This window comes from Anoplopoma fimbria, chromosome 2 (genome assembly GCF_027596085.1).
Source record: "Anoplopoma fimbria isolate UVic2021 breed Golden Eagle Sablefish chromosome 2, Afim_UVic_2022, whole genome shotgun sequence".
Lineage (NCBI taxonomy): Eukaryota > Metazoa > Chordata > Actinopteri > Perciformes > Anoplopomatidae > Anoplopoma > Anoplopoma fimbria.
The window spans coordinates 24,075,173-24,097,047 of record NC_072450.1 but is presented as its reverse complement, the minus strand read 5'-3'; the positions used below and the strand labels follow the sequence as shown (position 1 = coordinate 24,097,047).

Genomic DNA, 21,875 nt, shown 5'->3' with positions numbered 1-21,875 from the left:
ACGGAGGGGCATAGAAGACCGTGTCCTCCACCCCTCTTATTTATAACGCTCAATGCTCTCCAGTGGCTCGCTCAGACAACATCGCCCCAGTGAACCTAATATAAGGCAATGAAGAGTCCACACATCACAGCTGCACATATGGGTAGTTAACAAAATGTCATGGCCACGCCTCTTTTTGGGGGGATAGAAAACCCCAAAGATCATACAGAAGCTGATGCCATTAGCCTTGTCAAGATTCTGATCAAACAAGAGTTTGTGTGCATTTATTTATTGTTAAGCAAACGTTTGTTTTATAGACATGTCTAATAATTGTTTTGTGACCTTGCATGAATTCAAGTGTTCGAAATACTTTAATTAATTAAGGTTGGTTGCCGTCATGCGCCTTCAGTCTTGAAGTCCAAGTGGATCAATGATATTCATACATATTTGATTGAATTAAGTCAGACTAAATGTTTTCTGTAATACCTGTTAATAGCCAACTGTTTAAAGGTCAGACTGATATTTATAATGCAGAAACCTCCCACTCAAGTCAGATATCCATCAGTATTAACTGTCACCAGCATTGTTAAGCCATTAACCCCATTGACAGTGAATATTCATGTATCATATGTGCTTCAAATACAGTATGAAAGCCTACAGCAGCCTTTCTATATTTCCCTTAAGTGACAGTGTGTTTCTTTTCCCAAAAAGTGAGTTCCCCATCTTGGAGTCATAAAGCCCTTCTATCAGGATCTTTTTGGGACATGGCAGGGTAATAAATCAAAGATCAGCGTTTTGTTTTTTTATTTATTGATAGTTTAACCAAACACACAGCAACTCTTTGGCATAGAGTTATTAATTGGAACTGTTTTTTTCAAAGTAGACGTGTTGGGACATGTGTCAACCAACTCTGTTGCTGTCACCGTCTAGGATTGTTTTCCCCGATAAGGGGCGTGGTGATGAGAGCCTGCTCTGAATGACGTATAGCGTTAAGGAATTAGTCCTAAAACTCTGAAATAAGTCTGGACTTCTGGTTCCCACATCTCAAAGTCAATGTTTTTTCTTTTTGTTTTTTTTGGTTAGATGCCAAAATAAAGGATAAATTATTTATATAGATAAAATGATTAAATTTAATGAGGGGGAATGGCCGGGTCCAACACAGAGACAATCAAACACTTGAGGCAGAGGAGAAAAGAGTGGGTGAGGGATCTCTCCCTCACTAAATCTGTTAAATGACCGTGTCTCTGACTCATGTATGGATTTCCCCATGCATGTCTCATCGGGTAATGTTTTACAAGCTTATACAAATATGGATAAGTCATGCTGTTGTAGCAGCAATTTATTGTACAGTAACTAGTTTTATAGCTTCAGGGTGGGTCCTGTTCTGGATCACACATCTCTTTCCTGAGATATACAGCATGCGTTGTGAGGTATGTTTCTGCACCACAACACACACTCACATGTTTTTGTCAATACACACAATCTGTCTGTCAGTCAGTAAATTAATCATCCAGAGAGTGTGGGCAGTTAATTGTGCATCTGTTTTGATACAAAGACCTTCAAATTGCCTCCATGAGCTCATTAAGGGAGTTCTGGTTCACAGAGAACCTGGACTAAAGCCAGAATAATATTGCCATGATCCTGCAACACATTCATCATCTATAGAAACTCCCCACTGCATGAACCCATCCTCCCATATCAAATCCACATACCTTCTTTCATCCTCATCTTGTTTTGTTTCCCTCACTTTTCTTTTTTTGCTCCAATTTGTTTTCAACCTATAATGACATGTGAGGAAACACACAATGATTTGCAAGGTTTTTCTGCGTTTCCTTCCATCTGTCCCTGCTGTCCTCTCAAACTTGGGGCCCATGTTGGGGCCCTCCTGCTTTTCATCTCTCTTTAAGTTATGTACTTTTCTGTATGTATGACTACTGTAGCATATACAACTACCCCCATCACTTGTGGGGGTCAGATATGGGACAGTTGCCTCTCAAAGTATGTAATGCCTAACAGACTCCCGTAGCCACTGTGCTGCACTGGAGAAAATCATGAATTTTCAAAGTTTCAGTATCTGGAAAAAAAACTTTTTTATGTTACAGTTCTTCTCATGTTTTGTAATTTTTTTTTTGAAACGGCCTCAACATTCTCTGAACTGTAAGTGTCCCAACTGTTTCATGCGACATCACAACTCTGCATGTCTGCAAAGGGTAGTAACTCACCCGAAACATTTCGTTCATGTCTCAAAACATAGTTGTGTTTCAGTAAATTAACAACAAAAATGAAAAGTTGTTTTGTCATTTTGCTACTTTGGTGTCAGATGTGAAGGAATTTCAGCATAGCCACATCTCCTGAAGGGTCCAGTGCGTCCAATTTCTGTGGTTCAATGGTTCATGCGGTCTCCTTTTTCTGGTAGTACTAATGTCATTCCACATTAGAGTGTATACAGCTGATAATGTGCTGGTTGTCCCTCAAAGACACAGCCCGCCTTCTCCCATGATTTGTTTAGTTCATGGGGATTTTGCTTGGGTCATTGTGGGATAATCTTTTTCATTTGTTTTCTTCCCAGGAAATATAGTTTTTAGTTTTTCCTAAGAATTACATTTAGTTTCAATTTTCTAACAACCATTTTTCAGTGCTTATTTTATCCGGTTTCAGTTTTAGTTTACCCCAGTACAGGTCAAAATGTTTAGATTTCTTTTCAACATATATGGCAGTTCTAAAAGTTTATTGGGAAATATCAATACCGTAGTAGAGAGAAAAATGCATCGCACATTTGTATGGAAATTTATCTTTGATTTTTCAGATAAAGTCATAGCAAAACCAGCAAAAAGAATAAACCTGCAGTACTTTAGTAAAAAAAATAAATGAAAATGTACCTCCTCGCAGTATGTAATACCTATTTGTTATAACTGAATGTAGGCCTTGTTTACACCGTACTTAAATGCATTGACTTCAATCTACATGCTAACTACTGTAGCTACGTAGTGATCAACTTGTCTCCAATTATACACAGGGCATCTTAACCAAACTAAATGAGAACATCAGAGTAGAGATTTGTTCATGGGGGTCAGTTCAAGTCAGTTTTATTTTTACAACCTTAAATCACAAATTTATCTCAACGGACGTATGCTTGGGAGTTGCAAAATAACACAGGGCATTGCTAGTTGATTGCTGAGTGTTTGTGAGGTTGTTTTTTCTTAAGTGTTTGGTACTGTTAGATTATGTGAGTGTCACTAAATTGCTGCTAGGTGGTTGCTATGGTGTTCAGGGTGGTTGCCAAGGTATCTAGGTATCAGTTGCATGGACAGTATGCCTACACTATTACTTGTATTTTTTGTGAACAGATCTTTGACCTGAACTAAATATGACGCTGCGTTCCATTTATCTCAGATGTCTGAGCTGGAAATGACATCACACTGAAGTTGAAGGCATTCCAGTAAAAGAAGTCGGAAAACGTAATGTTCTTTGCTCCAGCCATGTTAGCCGTTGTAAGCCATACAGGTTGAAAACATTCATTATGCCATTTTTTTCTGCATACAAACAACTTAGCAACATGTCTGCAGATAGGAGTTTGACAGCAATGTGTATGTCTGATCTATTGAGACACAAATAAGACAGAAGTGCTCATAAACAGTATTCACTGCAGCTTTTTTTCTGTAGATGCGCAAAGCTGCCATCTTGGATTTTGAGGTCGGGGATGCTAAGATTTGCCCGACTCTCCCAGTGGGAAATCTGACTTAAGGCGGATTTCCTGCTGAAATTTCTAACGGGGAACTCAAACATTTTCGAAATACTAAAATCAACTATATTCTAGGGAAAATATAAGTACATCAAACATGATTTTTGCGCAGACAAAAGGAGAAAGAATAAATCTCACATTAACACAGCTGATAAAAGTACATGCTTCATATATGCTTATCGTATTATTTAAATCTTAAGTGACTGTCACATGATGAGGCACAAGGATTGATAGCTTGTTTAGGTTCTGAGGAATTGATGTTTAAGTTGTAGATGCTATAGGCTACACTGTTCATCAGATCATGAACTGTGAGCCAGAGAGGTAATGAGAGTCCTTCCAGATGTTGGTCTCTCCACAGTTGGCGGTCTTCCTCTTACACTGGCAGCAGCGCCTGTACTGTGCCAGTTTATCTACCAGAAGCTCACCAGCAGACCTGACCGCAGGGAAGACAGAATAAGTCAGTAAGTATGTGAACGGTTAACTTATATATATATATATATATATATATATATATATATAAAAATGTAAACGCATGGGTGAATGCTGACGGAGGTGATCCCACATCCACAGACCTCAGGAAGCGCCTCTCCTCCTCCTCTCGCTGGTGTTTGAGCTTTGCACTGCGACTCCACTCGTCCTCCAGTGACTTACTGATGTCCCGCCTCTTCTCAAAGCGATTGATGCGGTCCATTATAAACCTGGATAGGAAACATACCAGAGAGAGCCAAACTACCATAGGTTCCTCATCCTCATTGTTATCCATTTATTTCATTCTACCTTTCCATTACTCACTCCATTTTGTTGTGTTTGAGAACTTCTCTTTCTTTCTCCACCTGTTTATGGCGGTTGTGCAGTTCTTCCTTCTTCCGCTGAGTGGCAGCACTGAAATTTACTTGGAAGAGCTGCCGATAGAAATAATAATCCACTGTATATAAAGTATTTAGCTACATCTCAACCAGCTGCAGCATGAAACTGTTAATGCATGTTAATGCATAAATAATATTAATTCAAGAATATATAACCACAGAACATATTCTATACATTGTTATTGCTACTTTAAATTGAGTACAGGATCTGAGTACCTCTTTCACCACTGCAAAAAAAACCCAACCTATGCAGATGCTTTTAATTGAACAACAATGACTTTGATTATTTCTGATGTCTGCACAAGGCCAACAAAGAAAAAATAAGGTTGTTGGCAGCCATAACAAACAGAGTTGACCTTCTGTGCCCTCTCTCGGCCTCCTGCGTTGTTGGCTGGTGTCTCACAGCGGTTGAACCCGGAGTTGTCAGCTTGGCACTCTGGAGGATCTGTGCACTTTTTATCTTCCATCTAAAGAACAGAACAGACTTATTTTAATTGTAAGGATGCCACTGAGCAGACCATGACTTTCTACAGGGTGAAAACTAAACCGAACGAAAAATTTAACATAACCAGGCAGCAGCCTCTGGGTCTGTATGGTGAAGCCAATTAGGATGTACCTTAAACCTGCATTCTCTCTAATGGCCATCAGGGGGCAACTCCTCTGATTGCAAGAAGAAGTCTGATTGTATGGTCTATATGAAAATGATTCTAATTCTCAATTGATTTATTACCTTAGTAAACACTTAAAACATGAGTATATGGTCTCAATTGCTAATTTCAATTCCTCTTCAATACAGAATAATGTTAATTTAGTAAATGATGCCTTGTGAATGACATGTCGCCACCATGGCATTGACCGGTCTGTGTTTCGTCTTACTACTTAACCATTTTTATAGTTTTTTTTTCAGTTCATGAAAGTTGATTGTAGCACCTAAGTCGCCTTAAAAACTGTCTAAAAAGTATTAAGTGTTTGGGTTTTAGTTAGCTCCACCCTTTCGTGTCACTTCTAGTTGCAAAAATCTTCATAACTTTACTACTTACTTCTAATGCTGACTTAAAAGCTATTTTTGATATATACTAATATTTGGAAAAATGAATGACTGTTAGACTTAATATGTGAAGTAACTTTGCTCACTTACCTTACCATATTGTCACTTGTGATCACTGCTGTTTTGGTTTACAAACAAAAAATAATTTCACCAACATCCTTCTCAAAAGTCTGAAAGTCAGCTTTGTGAAGTATTTTCTTGCCTGTGTGTCAAGAGCCCTCTTGTAATGCGTAGTTCTCTCGTGTTTCTGCTGAAGCTGCTGAGCCTTCTGCAAAGCTATCCTAAAACACAACCACCAGGTTACACACTAGCTATCTCAATAGATTATGATCTTAACTTCCTGAGCAGTACCACTGTTACTCACTCCTGGACCAGCTGAACCTGGTCTAGACGCTCCATGAGCAGATGGTTCTGCTGGTCTTGAGCCTCATGTTGCCGCCGCGCCTCTATCTGGCTCTGAAGCTCGTTCATGTACCGATGCTGCTGGATCCTCCTGGCTGGGGTGAAGGGCCGAGCCGGGAAGACGAACGAAGTCTAAACACATTTCAACAAGTCACTGTAACACTTAAAAGATACAGTGAGTGATAGTCTGCAATAGCTTTTGAATGTATTTACATTCTGACCATGACCGTTGATCAAAAGTGTTTTAAAATAAACAAGATATGGCCATTTTCAACATTTTTACTTTGACCTGCTGTTGTGTGGAAAACTATTTGTGCCGCATGCAGTTTGTTTGGCTGTAATGTAAACCGATACAAAAGTTGGCTGCTCGAGGAATGTTGCCTACCAGGATTAAATCTTACAACTCTAACATGAAGTTCTACTCACAGGGAAGAGAGGGCAGCAGGTCTTCTCTTTCTTCTCTGATATTTGCAGGTTGAAAGTAGCAACCTGCTTTGCATGCTTACGTTGCTCATTCAGCTTCTCCTGCCAGACAAACACACAAAAACACAAGCTTTGTATCATCATGTTGACTGAAACCGCAAAGACATTACACGCATGATACTTACCAGGTTAAAAAGTTCAATTTATTAGTTTATTTAAACCATGAAATAATTGGCAAAAACAACATGCAAAGCAATTCAAGAATGTTTCATTTTGAATTTTTATATGCCACATGTCCCACACATCTTCCCCAGTGGTGTAAAGAGGATAAAGCTGGTTTCTCAGCTCCCTGGCTCCAACCAGTCTGGAACCAACCTGAACGCCTCAATTGTTGAGATGTTTTTATTGTTTGTGTTTTTATTGCGGCTTTTACTCTTTTGACATAATGGTATGAGTTTACCTCTGCCTTGGGCCTTGTGAAACCAGCAGTTTCACACCCTCAATAAGTGTGTTGTTTTCTGATCGCTTCTTTTCTTCTTTTTAGAAACCACAAATAAAATCCCCAGAGCAATGAGCAAACTGTTTTCTGTCAAAATGTCTGGCAGTCGGGGATGCACTCAGCAACAACATGTCCTTGAGCATGCCACCATATCGTGCAACCCACAATATTATGCAGTTTGCTTCAGCTGAATGTGAGATTAGTCGTGGACAGACAGAGGTGCACACTCACTCACGGATGCATACACGTACACACGGGCAATCACATAATTCTCCTGGCAAAGCTAGCTCATCACATTCCTATCTGCTTCAGCTGTACAAAACAGCAGTTTCAGTGCATTAGCAAATGTTAGCATGCTAAAGCAACTGAACTTAGTTGTGAGGTTTGGCTGTGTGTTCAGATAGAACGTGAATTTTAGTGATTGCATTCAAAGTAAATGTAAAGACTCTGCCACAAAATTGCCCAGGGCTGTGCAATTTGAAAGTTTGTCAACTTGAGTGCTTATCCCCGAGCTTTATTAGTCTGCTTCATAAACGTACAGAGACGAGAGGAAAGAGGAGAAAGACTGAAAAAAAAGGACAGGAGTTGCTGGTGGTGACAACACATTCCCACAGATACAGTCTGTGCGTCTGATTGTAGCTAGCCTATAGATAATGATTTTGCAGTGTCATTTGTGCATTTTTTGCTTGGAGAGAAACACTTATTGTAGAAAAAGAGCTCAAACACACCAAGAGCACACATTCATGCACATGCACACCTGTTCTTTCTCCATGTACTGCTTGTCTCTCTGTTGTTCTTTAAGCAGTAAGAGTTTCTCCTGAGCTCTCTCCTCGGCCTGCTGCTGCTCCCTCAGGTAGACTGGAACATCTCTTTGGTCCCGCTGCATGCACAGGTAGCACAGTTCCTGCGATGACAAGACAGGTATTACAATAATACACAGTAATTAATCTGAAATGTAAACATATAGTTATTTACATGCTGTCTTATATATATATATATACTTTGTAGCTAATGCATTGTTTGGGTTTTATATAATATTCAGATTTAGGAACATCCCCACTCCTTTGACAGAGATCGGCTGTCAAGGGAGCTTTACATCTGGCATTGTATTGTCAAGCTCTACTTCCTACGTTATTTAGGAGTGGAACCAGAGCTATATTAGACTCAAACGCTCATAGCAATAAAAGCTAACTCCCTATGAATAACATCTAATTTCAGTCTTCCCAACCGCTATAGCAAAAATAGTGAATCCAACTCAGTAAAATTCAGTTACGATCTCCACCTATATACCTACAGTACACAGTACACACCTGTCCAGCACGGGTGTGGCCAGAACAGCTAACAGTCACGCGAGGCTTCTCCAGTTTGGGAGTGACTTCTGGTGGTGTGATGGAGGTGAAGGGCCTGGGAGAGGAAACAGATCCTTTACCACTGCATACTGCTCATCAAAGAGAGCGGCTCCCTGGTGCACGTACAGTTTGGTGTTATCTTATTACAGTCAAGTGGATTAACTAACCAGTGTGATTTCCTTGTGCGTTATACATTTGAATTCTTCCAAGATTAATATATTGGAGTTTACCTGACTGCATGAACATGTCAATTTGAGGGCTATCCTTGACCAAAGGAATCTTTAGTTGACTAACAATATGATCTTGTCAACTAATATATTGGCTGATTTAATAGACAGATCTATTGACAGATCTGTCTGTGGAGTTTCTCCACTAAAATGTCATGCAAAAGCATCACTTTAAGTCCCGTGTTTACCAGAGATGTGATCATAAGTTAATTCATTGTCAGATCCTAGTACTGGGTTGTTTCACTAAACCCAGTACTAGTACAAGATACAAAATAACAGGGATATTGTAAGAATTGTGTGTGTGTGCTGACAGTGAAGGTGAGGTGATGACAGAGGAAGAATCTGTCCCACAGGTAGTTTTGCATCATTGATGAAGCTAGAAGCTGCCTCGGGGTGGTAACAATATAAGACCACCTCAGAGCTCTCAGCTCACACTGACCCATCTACCTGCAAACTGAACCTCTCCATAGACTGTGTGTGCTTGTCTGTCTGTGTCTTTGTGTGTGTTGTACCTGTGTGTGGCCTCCATGGGGGGTTTTGGATTCAGCTCTTCAGACAGGCTGACAGCTTTCATCTTGGCAAGCTGCAGGGGCTGATGGGATTTAGATTCTCTCTGTTGGGGAACTTCTGTAGAGACACACAACACTCTGAGTGGGTTCACTGTTAATATAACTGCACTTCATATGACAGCACCAGATCTATCCTTATTGATTTTAGACTCAACCTCTTCTACATAATTCAGAGAGATGGGTTTAATTGTTTGCAAGTAAAGTTTCAAGTCTCTTCTGGTTGTAAGGAACGTTCTATCATCCGCGCTGCTCAGAACATGGCATAGCTGTATCTAAGGAATTCAAAACACGTACTCTAACATTACTCCTTTATCTATTTAAAAATGAACTTTGCACTTTAAAATCCCACAGGAAAATTACAAGAGAGATTTTAATCAAATCCTTTGCATTTGATTGGATCGTTTAAAAGTGGGTCAGTCGACTCATTAAGCTTTAACTTATACCATCCTTGTATAATCCAGCTGTTTAACAGAGCTGTCTAACCATAAATATTGGTTATCGTACACCACTTTGAAAGTAGCAGTTGGAGTAATTATAGATAACATGAGAACCGGTGCAACCTGCTGGTGCAACCAGTTCATCAAGTGCAATGACACAGCTTAAAGGAACACCTTGACAATTAGATGAACGTTAGTTGAGAAGATCAACACCACTCGCGGTGGTGATGGTGTTAGCTTAGCTTAGCATAAAACTGGAAGCAGGAGAAAACAGATGTATGTACAAAAGAAAAAGGTAAAAGTCTTTACCCTAAGGTTGCCAGGCAACCAGCCGAGACTCCAGAAAGTCACAAAAAACACTTTGGGACATAACTCCCTTTTACAGTTAGTTCTTTCTTTTTTTTTTACTGTGGCTCCAGCCTTACAGCGAGGAACAGATATCATTCTCCTTTGCTGCACGATTTGAAAGGATTGGACGTGATTCAATGTTTAATTTAGATTCATTGAAGAGCTATCAAACCCAAAATGGTCAGCCTTGTGCCAAAAGCCCTTTCACCTCCTGCATTCCTCTGGTCTGGAGCTGGTGACAAGCCCCGTACATCTTTGTCCCCAGCTTTGTTGTCTAGCTGAGGAGAGCAGACAGTTGGCAGGGTGACGGGGTTGGCAGTCTGTGGCCTCTGAAGCCCGGACAGTCCACCAGACAGTAAAGAGACACTGCTCCCAGGTCTCTGCAGGGACAAAAGTACAGATCATCTGTACCAATACATACACTGCACATTCATTATACACTATAACATTCAAACACACATGTATGTCTTCATACTCACATTGTTAAAGGCTAACAGCAGCTGACCAGTTCCATCCATAGCATTAATAAAACCTCTGTTGAACTTCATCCGCACCTTTGAATTACATCATATGAGATTACATCCAACAGAAAACCATTGATTGAACCATTGACTGAGAAATACAGTATGAGCAAGCGAGCCACCTTGTTGTTCTTGAAGGACAAAACTCCAATTCCCTGGAAGGTGAGGTATATGTTTTGTTCAGAGGCCAGAGCTCTGAAGAGGAGAAGAAGAGTTTCTCTAACGCAGCCCTCCACTACGTCTCGACTGAAAGGAGTCTCTTGTGACACAGCTGCGAAGTTCAGTTGCACCACTGGTAGGTGTGTTGCTGCAAGGAACAAACAAACAAGCCTGTATTATGAAATTATAATACTTATTTTAAAAACGTATCCATTACTCAGAAGCTGATTAGAAATAACGTTTTTCGGGGTCATTCATTTTCCTGCTCTGTGTAGCTATATTTAATCAATTTATCCTTTTTGTTTTTTTGTAGATGAGTTTGTGGTGACGTAAATCCTCAGAAGCCATTTCTTCAAAAACATGCTCACCTGCAGCCAGTGGCCTGACCTGCTTTAAACCCAGAGACTGGACAAGCTTCCCAGCCAAGAGGAAGATGGGTCGTTGGATCACTGTGTACTTGTTTCCTATGTCCAACTTCTGCTGAGAGAAGGTGAACGTCCCCAGTCCTGCCAGGTGGACCCCCTGTTGGATCAATAAATTACGGATGGATGGATGGATGGATGGATGGATGGATGGATGGATGGATAGATAGATAGATAGATAGATAGATAGATAGATAGATAGATAGATAGATAGATAGATAGATAGATAGATGGATGATAGATAGATAGATAGATGGATGGATGGATAGGACCATGATAGATAGATAGATAGATAGATATCATTATTCAATAGATAACATACTTGGATGGATGGATGGATGGATGGATGGATGGATGGATGGATAGATAGATAGATAGATAGATAGATAGATAGATAGATAGATAGATAGATAGATAGATAGATAGATAGATAGATAGATAGATAGATAGATAGATAGGCAGGCCTAACCTTTTGTAAGGTCATCTGACGTTCAATGTAGGCAGATACATCAGCCCAAATAAATTGTATGTCTGAAAAACAAACAAACAAGAAGTTTGGTTATATGACGACATGGAGACAACTTGCGCACTTCATTAGCGGTGTAAACACCGACTATATACAATAACAGCAGCTGAATTAACAGTATACCACGCTGTCACTGGTTTATAAAAACAAGTTTTTGTCTGACCGTTTTCAGAGAGCTGGGAGAGAGGAGGTACAGTCCGCCCGTCCGCTTCTGACAGCAGCCGCAGTATGTCCGTCATCTCTGATAAACTAAATATCCTCACAGAATGAATGTCCCTCTATGATGTCCGTCTTCTACCTGTTTAGCTGCAACTACCAGAGATTAAGACGAGCACTGGAGAGCAGAGGTTGCCCGTAGCAATGCACCCCCCGCAGGGCACGCACTGGTCCGGGACCAGTTCAGTTCAAGTTTCATCCTGTAGCTCTCAGCAATATAATTGATTGATTGATTGTCTTTATTTCGAACATGCAAGCAATAAAAAACATGATTATTAATCAATTAATGATTATCAATTGATTATTAATAGATGAAAATAAAAAATAAAAGAGACAACAAAAGAACACACAAAAGAAGTAAAATTTTAAAAAAAACTTTCTACATGCTCGAAAGGGGGTAGGAGGAAGTAAAAAAAACTTATCTAGTCCTACCCCTTAATAGATCAATTTAGCTTGGATAGATGTCACCAACATGTCAGTATAATGCAAGCTATAATAATGCATACAAATATGAATACAGAATACAGAATAACGTTGGACACACGTCTGACAGAGAGAAGCCAGATAAAGTCATATACAGGAGGGGTCTCTGGGAATAGTCAAATAGCCTTTATTTCAATATAGACTAATAATTAATAATGATAATAAAGTGAAATGGATACAGGTTATTTACAATACCCTAATTGTTCATTAATCAATGTGATTTGAAGAATTGTTATGAAATAGCATTCAGACCTCAATGTTTCTAAATATTGCCCAAACTAACATAACAAAAATGCATAAACACAGCCTCCTTAAAAAAAATCTATGAAAACAGGTTTCGCTTCAAGTGCAACCATTAAAGAATGTGTTCCCGGAGAGTTTACTGATAAGACATTAACCTCTCCCCTACACGTGAAATATTCAGAAATTCAAATACTCTTATGGAGAGTGAATTCATTTTGCTGTCCGTTACTAAGGGAAACACAAATATTGCCACATATAACAGGCATACTTTTTTTTTTAAGTGCTAAATAAACACAGCCCGTGTTATATAACTCAGGGTTGTTATAGGCTAAGTAAGGGCGTGTTTAAATGCTTTCGTTTTCATTTCCTTCCATGGAGAAGCTAAGGGATTCCACGTAAAACCGAGACTTTCTCAGTGACAGTCGTGGATCCCTGATGTGAGGTGTTATCATCATGATGGAGAAAACACTGATGATTCTGATTATTCTCCTCACGTCATTGACAGGTAGGTCTAAGAAAAATAAATCAGTAGCTGCAGGTTGAGTCATGTGTTCATCTGTTTAAATATTCATCATTCAAAGTGAGGAAAACCATCTCCTATATTCAGGTTCATTAAATGTTATTAGCCTATGTTTATGGTATTTGAATACACTGGTATTTAATAGCCTGTGGTGGTAAGTCACTATACTCCAGTGCTGATCTTGAGGAACTAACTTTACTTACCATTTGTTTTGTTCAGTTTTATACTACTTTACCTTAAAGTATACTCAATTTCAGAGGGAAACATTGTACAATTTACTTAACTATCTTATATTTAATACAAAAATAATACAATTTAAAAAAAAAAGAATGAAATAAAACACAAATTTAAGCTTAAACCAGTGGTTACCAACCCCTGGCTCCAGATATATGAGTTGTTATAATTTCCACCAAAGAGTCAGTATTAACAATCCAAGAATAGAAGGGGATGTTGTTATGTGTAATAATAATTTATCACTCAAACATTCTGCTCTCAATGCTTCTGTATTTTGATGGAGTCTGAATTTAGGTCCTGTAACCAACAATCCTATATTAGGAAATATCCATGTGTTTATGAGACATGCGGAACAGCATACAGCATTCAACATAAGCTGGCAACTTCCCTTTAGAAAATAAATCACAAGACGAATTTAGCGATTAAGAAATTGGGATATGCCCCGACAAGCCTAACACTAAACATACACTATGGGTTGTGTTCTATAGTCCTATTTCCACCGTCAGGGTTGCTGAAATGTGAATTGACTGTGGTTAAAGGGAAACTAGATGATCATGACTCAAATTTAAAGGATATTTTGTCATTTTGGGTTATACTCATTCTTGTTGCTGAGAGTTAGATGAAGAGATCAATACCACTTTTGTGGTTGTATGATAAATATGAAGGTAAGGCCAGGACATGGTTAGCTTAGCATAAATACTGGAAACAAGGGGAAACAGCTAGCCAGGCTCTGTCCAAAGGAAACAAAATCCACCTTTAAGCACCTCTGAAACTCACTAAGTAACACATGAGTGTGTAACAATTTCTGACAAAAATAAAGTCTGTATATAATTTCTGGTTTTGTAGTAAGTTATGTGCGGGACTATTTCTTGGCTGAGTGCAGTGACTTTTTTCCTTTTGGACGCTAGCAATTTTACAATGACAAAGATTTTACAAGTAAAATTAACTAACATTTCGGATATTTATTTGCAGGCGTGTGTCCCTGGAGAGCCAGAGAGACGTATGTCAAGGCAGGTGAGATGGTGGCGCTGTTCTGCCCTCATTACAGAGGTTCTAGTCACGGTGATGCCAAAGTGATCTGGACCAGTTACACCCCCCAGGAGATGGATCTGACCCACATGTCCTCAGCTGAGCAGAGTCAAATGGGGTTGCTGGTTTATGGGAGGAGCCTTGTGATTCTCAATGCTTATGTAAACCATCAAGGGAATTACTCATGCTCTCTGGGGTAAAGTCCAAACAAACTGATAAACATGAAAGCACATTTAAACCATGTTTCCTTCCTTAGACATTAACAAGACTATAAAAGTTGCATAGTTCAAGCATGTAAATACATTTTACCCGTAGGGATTATATCGATTTACAGCTGCTAAAATCCCTAATGGATGAGGTCTTACTCTGGTAATTACTATATATGATCTTATAAACTCAAAGTGTGGATGTTTTATATATTTGCTTTATAAGAAATTATAGAGCTCATATTCTGAAAGTATAATGAGTTGATTGTTGTATTATCTAACATCTGCAGTAACATAAATGTTGTCAACTACAGCTTTTTTCATTGCACTGAACCTTTGAACATGTTGCTTGCCATTATGATGAGCTATATGTTTTAAAAGATAAACAGAACCAAAAGCCTAAAGCCACGCCGGCAGCTCTGTGATGACGCTGCTTTGAGCTAAATGCTAACATCAGAATGCCTACACGCTAACGATGACAACGCTAACATGTTGATGTTAAGCAGATAGTGTTCACTTAGTTTAGCTTGATAGAATGCTAACATTTACTAACTGGCACTATACACAAAGTACAGCAGAGGCTGATGAGGATTTTAACACTTTTGCAAGCAAATTGTAAATTTGACCTGATGGATTACAAGTCATCTTTGAGTGAACATGATTGTCCGAACCAAATTTCATAGCAACCCATCCATAAGTTTCCAAACCTAAAGACATTTCACTCTTAATCACAAGATGTAAACTCACAGGAAAATCATTCAGAGATTCCTTGAACCATTCATTTCCGTAGAGTGACAGATTATCCAGAGCTTCATCCCTCCACCCAGACAGTTGTGTGATTTAATTCTTTGCAGCAGGAAAAACCTTGTCAGCCACAAACCAAACGCCATTAGAGATCTGTTGTAATGGGGCGCTGGCAGACATCATTCTTGCAAAAATAATACTAAAACTACCTGGTTAGAGAAATTATTTAAACTTTGCATTTTTTTGACATGACAGGAATGCCAGCAGCCAGTTCTGGTTCAGACTGATAGTATGCACAACACAGTCCAGAGAGTATGAGAAGAGGACCCAGTACCCTCAAATATGTTACTCACAAGAGGCCTGCACATTGAATTGTCCTGAGGTAAACGTACCTGCTGTAAACACCCCCAATATTACCAGCAACGCCATTATATGGCACAAGGTTTGTAAACACAGCTGATTTTTGATTGTGAACAAGATTTGGTTGTGAAAAATAAAAAAACTGCATGTATAACTTATTTTTTCATCGTGTAGGAGGGCGAGTCATTGCCAAAAGACGACTACTTCTCAAGTGTGGAAGAGAAAGACAACGGTGTCTACACTTGTACCAGATCTTACCTGTATTATAGACAAATATATAACATGACCTTTACAGTGGTGCTAAAAATCAAACCAAAGGGTGAGGGAAAACGCTTTTTTGATCTGTTTATTGTCATAGACTTGATTGATATTTGTGTAAAATGTTTGCTCTTTTTCTTGTACAGAAAAATCTGGACAATCAATGATACTTTCACCAGGCAAAAGTGGTGTACGTTATGTAAATTTAGGTGAGTGTCTTTGTTGTTGTCTAGTAACATACACATTATCTTATAGCTTTAAAATGAACTTGTGTAAACTCTGCTTTTTTTCTAGACTCAACAGTGGTGATTGATTGTGAAGCTGTTATGTATTCAGACTTTGACGAGGTGTTCTGGTTATACGAGAAATCCAAGGTGCAAATGAACAACAGCTTTCCGGTTTTCTACAATTACACACGGTAAACACCTGACAACTGTTACTTGTAACCAAATATCCACACACATATCATAGCTTACAGTCCTTCTGGAAATTCCTTCATGCTTTCCAGGGAGAGTAATGCTGCAGAAATAAAGATGAAGGCATCTCTAGTCTTCAAAAGCGTGTCACAGGAGGATTTATCAAAGAGTTACACCTGTAGACTGGATTCTCTATCTGGACCCTCAAGCTTCGTCACCATCACCTTGGCCCAAAAAGGTATACAATATATTTGGCTAAATAGAGCTTCAGCTTTACTTTTTTAACTATTGTATATAGTTTTTGCCAGCAGTGTATCGTAAAGCTCAACCCAGATCAGCTGATGATGCTGTGATTAACTAAATTGCTGTCCCTCTCTAATCCACACGTTCAAATGACATGGAAGTTTAATCTAGCGTCTGCTGCTTGAAATTAATTATAATTTGAAGAGTTATTTGTCCTTTTCATCCCTATAGCTTCTTTCTCCTCCCTCGCCCTGGCTCTCGGCATTGTGGCCGTCATGGTGGCGATGGTTGTAACAGTTGTTTCGGTGAAGCTGAAAATGGACATTGCTCTTTGCCTGCGTGGCACTTTTTCTTTCTATCGCAGCACCTCAGGTGGGATTCATGTTTTGTGTTTCAGGTGCACATTGTTTGTCAGCACTGAATTGCAAAAGCAGCCAGCCATGTTGTCTCTACCAACGCTGTTTGTTGTTTATTTAGATGGAAAGAGCTATGACGCCTTTTTGATGTGTTACAAGAGCGACACAGACGCAGGACTAAATGAAGATGACAGAAAATGTCTGGAGAGTGTTTTGGAAGAGAGGTTTGGTTACAGTCTCTGTCTTTATGATCGTGACGTCTTACCAGGGAAAGGTACGTTCGTAAGACATACTCTGAAAATAAAGAAAAATGTGCCCAAAAATCTTCATGAAACAATGTTTAATCTGAACTCTGGTTGGTTGCAGCTACAGCGGAGGTGGTGCTTGAATGTATAGAGCAGAGCCGGACGGTGGTTTTGGTTCCTACCTCTCCAGATCCTGGTCCAGGATCTGGCCTGCTGAGTGCCATCCATGCAGCCCTTGTGGAGCGGCAGACTCGCTTGGTTTTCATCCAAACTGAGACAACAGAAGCATCTAGCTCTGGTTCGGTACCGGAGGCCTTGCAGCTTCTTAGCGAGGCTGGAGACTGTGTCACGTGGAAGGGCATGAGGTCCATGCCGCATTCCTCCTCCTTCTGGAAGCAGCTACGATATTACCTACCGGCCCCGCAGCAGGCGTCAAAAATAAAGCTTTTACCTTAGACAACTACTCAGGAGCATAACGGTTACAGTATTTACTCCGATATATGGTTTAGGTATATGTCATTAAGTCAAGTCAGACTGCAAGATGGTTGCAGTCTGACTTGACTTACTTTCTTATTATTTATAATAGAGAATTCATATTTACCTTTGTAAATCATTAAGTGTTTTTATATTCTAAAGCTCTCCTTGGATTCATCATCGACCCTAAATTTTTTTCTCTTTCTCACTGGAGCTTCCTCTTCTCACTCATGATGTTCTCCATTCCTTCTTCACTTCCTTTTATTATTTCCCCTTTTCCTCCATATATCACAAAATGCCATGGTTTAGTGTAGTGGTGCCACTACTGGCACACCGCCCACACCTGATCAGCTCTTGGTGATTGGTTGAACCCATCTAATTGAGCAAATCTCTTTTTCTCCTCGGACATTTTCACTTGTCGTTAAGGAAAAACTGAAGGGAGTTTGTGTTTGTAACTTAATAACCAGGAAGTCATGACAGTGACAGTGAACCAGCATGCACAGTACCAGGACCCTGAAAACAAAGTAGCCTACCAGGTGTGGGCACGACAGGGAAAGATGAAAAATATGCACTGCCATACGTGTAGATATTACTGAATTGTTAAAAATGCTCGTTTTCATTTTATCACTACTTTTAAACCTGCATTAATGAATATATATGATATTAACAATATAGCAATTCATATGTGTAATGTGAAAATATTATGCTTGCTGACTACGGGGGTCCCACAAGGCTCAGTTCTGGGCCCCCTTCTCTTCTCGCTCTACACAACATCTCTGGGTTCTGTTATTCGCTCGCATGACTTCTCTTACCATTGTTATGCCGATGACACCCAGCTGGTCTTGTCATTTCCTCCCGGTGACACCCAAGTGGAGGCACGCATTGCTGCGTGCTTGGCTGACATCTCGAAGTGGATGGCGACACACCACCTGAAGCTCAACCTGGACAAAACCGAGCTACTGTTCCTCCCGGGGAAGGGTTGCCCGCACCGAGACCTGTCCATCACCATTGATGATGCCGTAGTGACGCCAACTCGGACTGTGAGGAATCTGGGTGTGACCCTGGACGACATTACATTACATTACAGTCATTTAGCAGACGCTTTTATCCAAAGCGACTTACAGGAAGTGTATTCAACATAGGTATTCAAGAGAACTACTAGTCACCAGAAGTCATAAGTGCATCTCCTTTCTTAAACAAGCATCTTAAAGCATAAGCCAGAGCAAAAGTATAGTGCAGAGGCAAATTACTACGAAAACAATAATTGCAACAGACTAATCCGAATATAGTAAGTGCTACAAACTCCGGCCGATCCACCCGGTCACAGCTTTTTTCTGTCCTGGCCCCTCAGTGGTGGAATGAACTCCCCACTGACGTCAGGACAGCAGAGTCGCTGCCCATCTTTAGGCGCAGGCTGAAAACTCACCTCTTCAAGAAGTACTACCCTGAGCCTTCCTCGTAGCACTTATTGCATTCGTATTAGTTGTTGCACTTACTGTATTCGTATCAGTTCGCTGCACTTATTGAATTCGTATTTGTTTACTGCACTTATCCTATTCGTAGTAGTTTGTAGCACTTATTATATTCGTATTAGTCTGTTGCAATTATTATTTTCGTAGTAATTTGCCTCTGCACTATACTTTTGCTCTGGCTTATGCTTTAAGATGCTTGTTTAAGAAAGGAGATGCACTTATGACTTCTGGTGACTAGTAGTTCTCTTGAATACCTATGTTGAATACACTTCCTGTAAGTCGCTTTGGATAAAAGCGTCTGCTAAATGACTGTAATGTAATGTAATGTAATATTAGTGTGTTAGTCTTGTGTACTGTACTGTTTTGATTTAACATTTTGCAGTCAGATATTCTCATCAAAACCCTGAAGGCAGCAGACTCTTACAAACCCACGAACACCAAACCACAACTAAACCAAAAGATCGGTAAATATTGGAGAAACATGTTGCTTTATGTTTGCTGAATAAGTGGATCATTGTTTGCATAATGAGGACTATTTATATGTCAGCTTGTCTGATGTTTTTCTGCCACCCAGAGGAAGTTCTCAGAACAATTTCGGCCAGCACTAACCTTTGCTGCAAATACATGTCATTTCCTGTGACTTATTCCAAATATAAACCACCCATGTGTTTCACCACTTGAACACTTCAGAATATGAATAGGATTAATTGCCAAGTAATAAACATTGAAGTAGGTTTCACTTTCAATTTGCCTTGGTGTTTGGTGCATACAATAAAAACATTAAGAGGAAATAAAAATACTGGCAAAGTGCTGCAAAAGTCAAGACTATATATTTAGAAATTACAATAAAATATGAAAAATGATAATACATGATAGAGGGATAATATTGGGTTTACATTCACACAGTTTCAAAAAAAAAAAAAAAAAATGTACAGGAAGATAAAATAGCCGCACAGGTAGAAACAAGGACATGAGCTGAAAAAAGGAAGAAATAAACAGAAATGTCATGTACAATCGGTGAAAAGTTGTTTTATATGTAGATAATGTATAAAATGTATATAATACAGGCAAAGTGCTTTAATAGTATATAATATAAAAAAGCAACCATGATCAACAACATGAAAACGTCATTATCAAGTGACTTAAAACTCAGGTGACAAAACATCAACGTCATGAATAACGGTCTCCTGGTCAAAAGTGTATCTTGTATGTATATTGATTTTGGGGTTAACTGTCCTGTTAAGTTGATATGGCAAACTTGTTTGCAGACAATTGCTTATTTACACATCCAGCTGTTAAGGAGTAACGCTATGTTTCTGGCCACTTGGTGTAATAAGTCAACTAATCAATCTCTTTTAGCTCTGGCTTTGGTTACTCCCAACTCCTGAGTGGAAAATCTGTCTCTTTTACCTGCTCTGTTCTACTTTCTTCACCAACTAGTCGCTAACTGCATGTCTTTCTGTGTTTGGTACTGAGCAGCGGTTTTCTGAACTTTTTTCTAAAAAACAGCCCCTACTATTGTTTTCACATTGTCAATACATGTAACTATAAAAAAACATTGATTTGAGCAGCTTTTAAGGTACTTCTGTTGCGTCAGCTAGTGTGTGTCTGTGGTTATGGCTGATGTAATGCTTCTACATTTTAAACAAAGAACATGGCATGTCACATTTGTGTGCATCGTAAATCAGTAAGTACTGCAGGTATTGAGTGGAAATATGTGAGACACCTTGTTGTTTTTAAAGGGAAACTCCGTTGATTTTATACATAGATGTCATGTTATTATGGGGATTAACAGTTCAGTCGTCAAAACAGTTGCATAAAGTCTGGCTGTGGAGAAGCTTCGTCAAGTCGCTAAAAGTAACCCATGATGATGTCAGTGAAAAGAGGCATTTGGTTGCACTGTGGGAACCCTAAAGGATCCAGTCATTTTGGAGCTTGTGAGTATATATCATTGGACCTTAAAGCAGTGGTTTTGGTTCATCACATCTTAAAATGAACCAGTGTCTACCTGGTATGGCTGAGATTTTTTTTTTCTTGTTTATTTGAAAAACCTTATAAGAGTTAATAATAATTTTCAGTAACAACAAAACAATGACAGAGCAAAGTCTGAAAATATAAACATAATTTTGTGTGGCAGAAATGTTTTCTCTGCAGGAACCTGTTAATCATCTCAAATGGCACAACAAAATTATAATGCAGCTGCCGGAATTTACACACTCTAGATAATAGATAATATTCTAACACTTGAATTGAGCTATCTTGCATATTTCTAACTTTTGATACTCTCTACATTTTGCTGATAATACCTCTGTGCTTTTACTTTTGAATGCAGGAAATTGTCTTGCAATGGATCATTGTTTTCATCTTGGTATTATACTTTTACTTAAATAGACCATACCTACTTCTTCCACCATGTCATAAAAGCAACGGCAAATGCATAGATTTAAAAAGTACTGATACTCTTCGAATCATCCTTTTGCTCATCATGTCCAAAAAATTCTAAAATCACAAACCTCATTTCTATCTCACCAGTGCAGCTGTCTTTGTCTGTCCTTCTTCTTCTTCTTCTTCTTCTCTGCTTTTATTCCATTTTCCCTGCTCTCTATATTCTTCAAAAGCATCCCTGTTTAGCCTTTATTGGGCTCACCTGCAGAATTGGCTTGGCCTGCTCTAAACACATAGACTATATATCGTTCTCCAGCAGGAGGGAGATTGAATCATTGTGAACATTTGTCCAACTTTAACTGAGAAAAAGCGAAAGTCCCTGGTCCTAACCCCCTATCACAAGGACAAACTGAGTCACCAACATTGTTTCCTTTTCTTTATAACTGAAACTGCCAGTTTACGATCTGCGCACAG

General features: G+C 39.3%; 2 protein-coding genes across 4 annotated transcripts; one reads left to right on the top strand and one right to left on the bottom strand.

Moving 5' to 3' along the window:
- Positions 1 to 2,889: 2,889 nt before the first annotated feature.
- Positions 2,890 to 21,738, bottom strand: LOC129099641 (coiled-coil domain-containing protein 81-like). Of its 3 annotated transcripts, XM_054608975.1 has the most exons (17): positions 21,530 to 21,738; positions 18,357 to 19,991; positions 11,461 to 11,522; positions 10,938 to 11,091; positions 10,533 to 10,717; positions 10,369 to 10,443; positions 10,098 to 10,269; positions 9,048 to 9,162; positions 8,270 to 8,363; positions 7,717 to 7,863; positions 6,464 to 6,562; positions 6,000 to 6,169; positions 5,838 to 5,916; positions 4,944 to 5,054; positions 4,514 to 4,623; positions 4,294 to 4,419; positions 2,890 to 4,154 (listed from the first exon to the last, which is right to left on the bottom strand). In XM_054608975.1, the coding sequence occupies exons 2-17, from the start codon at positions 18,391 to 18,393 to the stop codon at positions 4,016 to 4,018; spliced, it is 1,875 nt and encodes a 624-aa protein (XP_054464950.1). In that variant the 5' UTR covers positions 18,394 to 19,991; positions 21,530 to 21,738; the 3' UTR covers positions 2,890 to 4,015. The 3 variants fall into 3 exon arrangements, with proteins under 3 accessions (XP_054464950.1, XP_054464932.1, XP_054464942.1); XM_054608957.1 differs by lacking the exons at positions 18,357 to 19,991; positions 21,530 to 21,738 and adding an exon at positions 11,681 to 11,835; XM_054608967.1 differs by lacking the exons at positions 18,357 to 19,991; positions 21,530 to 21,738 and adding an exon at positions 11,681 to 11,835 and having other exon boundaries at positions 9,048 to 9,159.
- Positions 12,833 to 19,876, top strand: LOC129099667 (interleukin-18 receptor 1-like). Its single transcript, XM_054609000.1, has 10 exons — positions 12,833 to 12,964; positions 14,186 to 14,438; positions 15,448 to 15,634; positions 15,727 to 15,871; positions 15,957 to 16,019; positions 16,105 to 16,228; positions 16,319 to 16,464; positions 16,701 to 16,841; positions 16,947 to 17,099; positions 17,192 to 19,876. Exons 1-10 carry the CDS (start codon positions 12,913 to 12,915, stop codon positions 17,524 to 17,526), a joined length of 1,599 nt encoding a protein of 532 aa, XP_054464975.1. The 5' UTR covers positions 12,833 to 12,912; the 3' UTR covers positions 17,527 to 19,876.
- Positions 21,739 to 21,875: the final 137 nt, after the last annotated feature.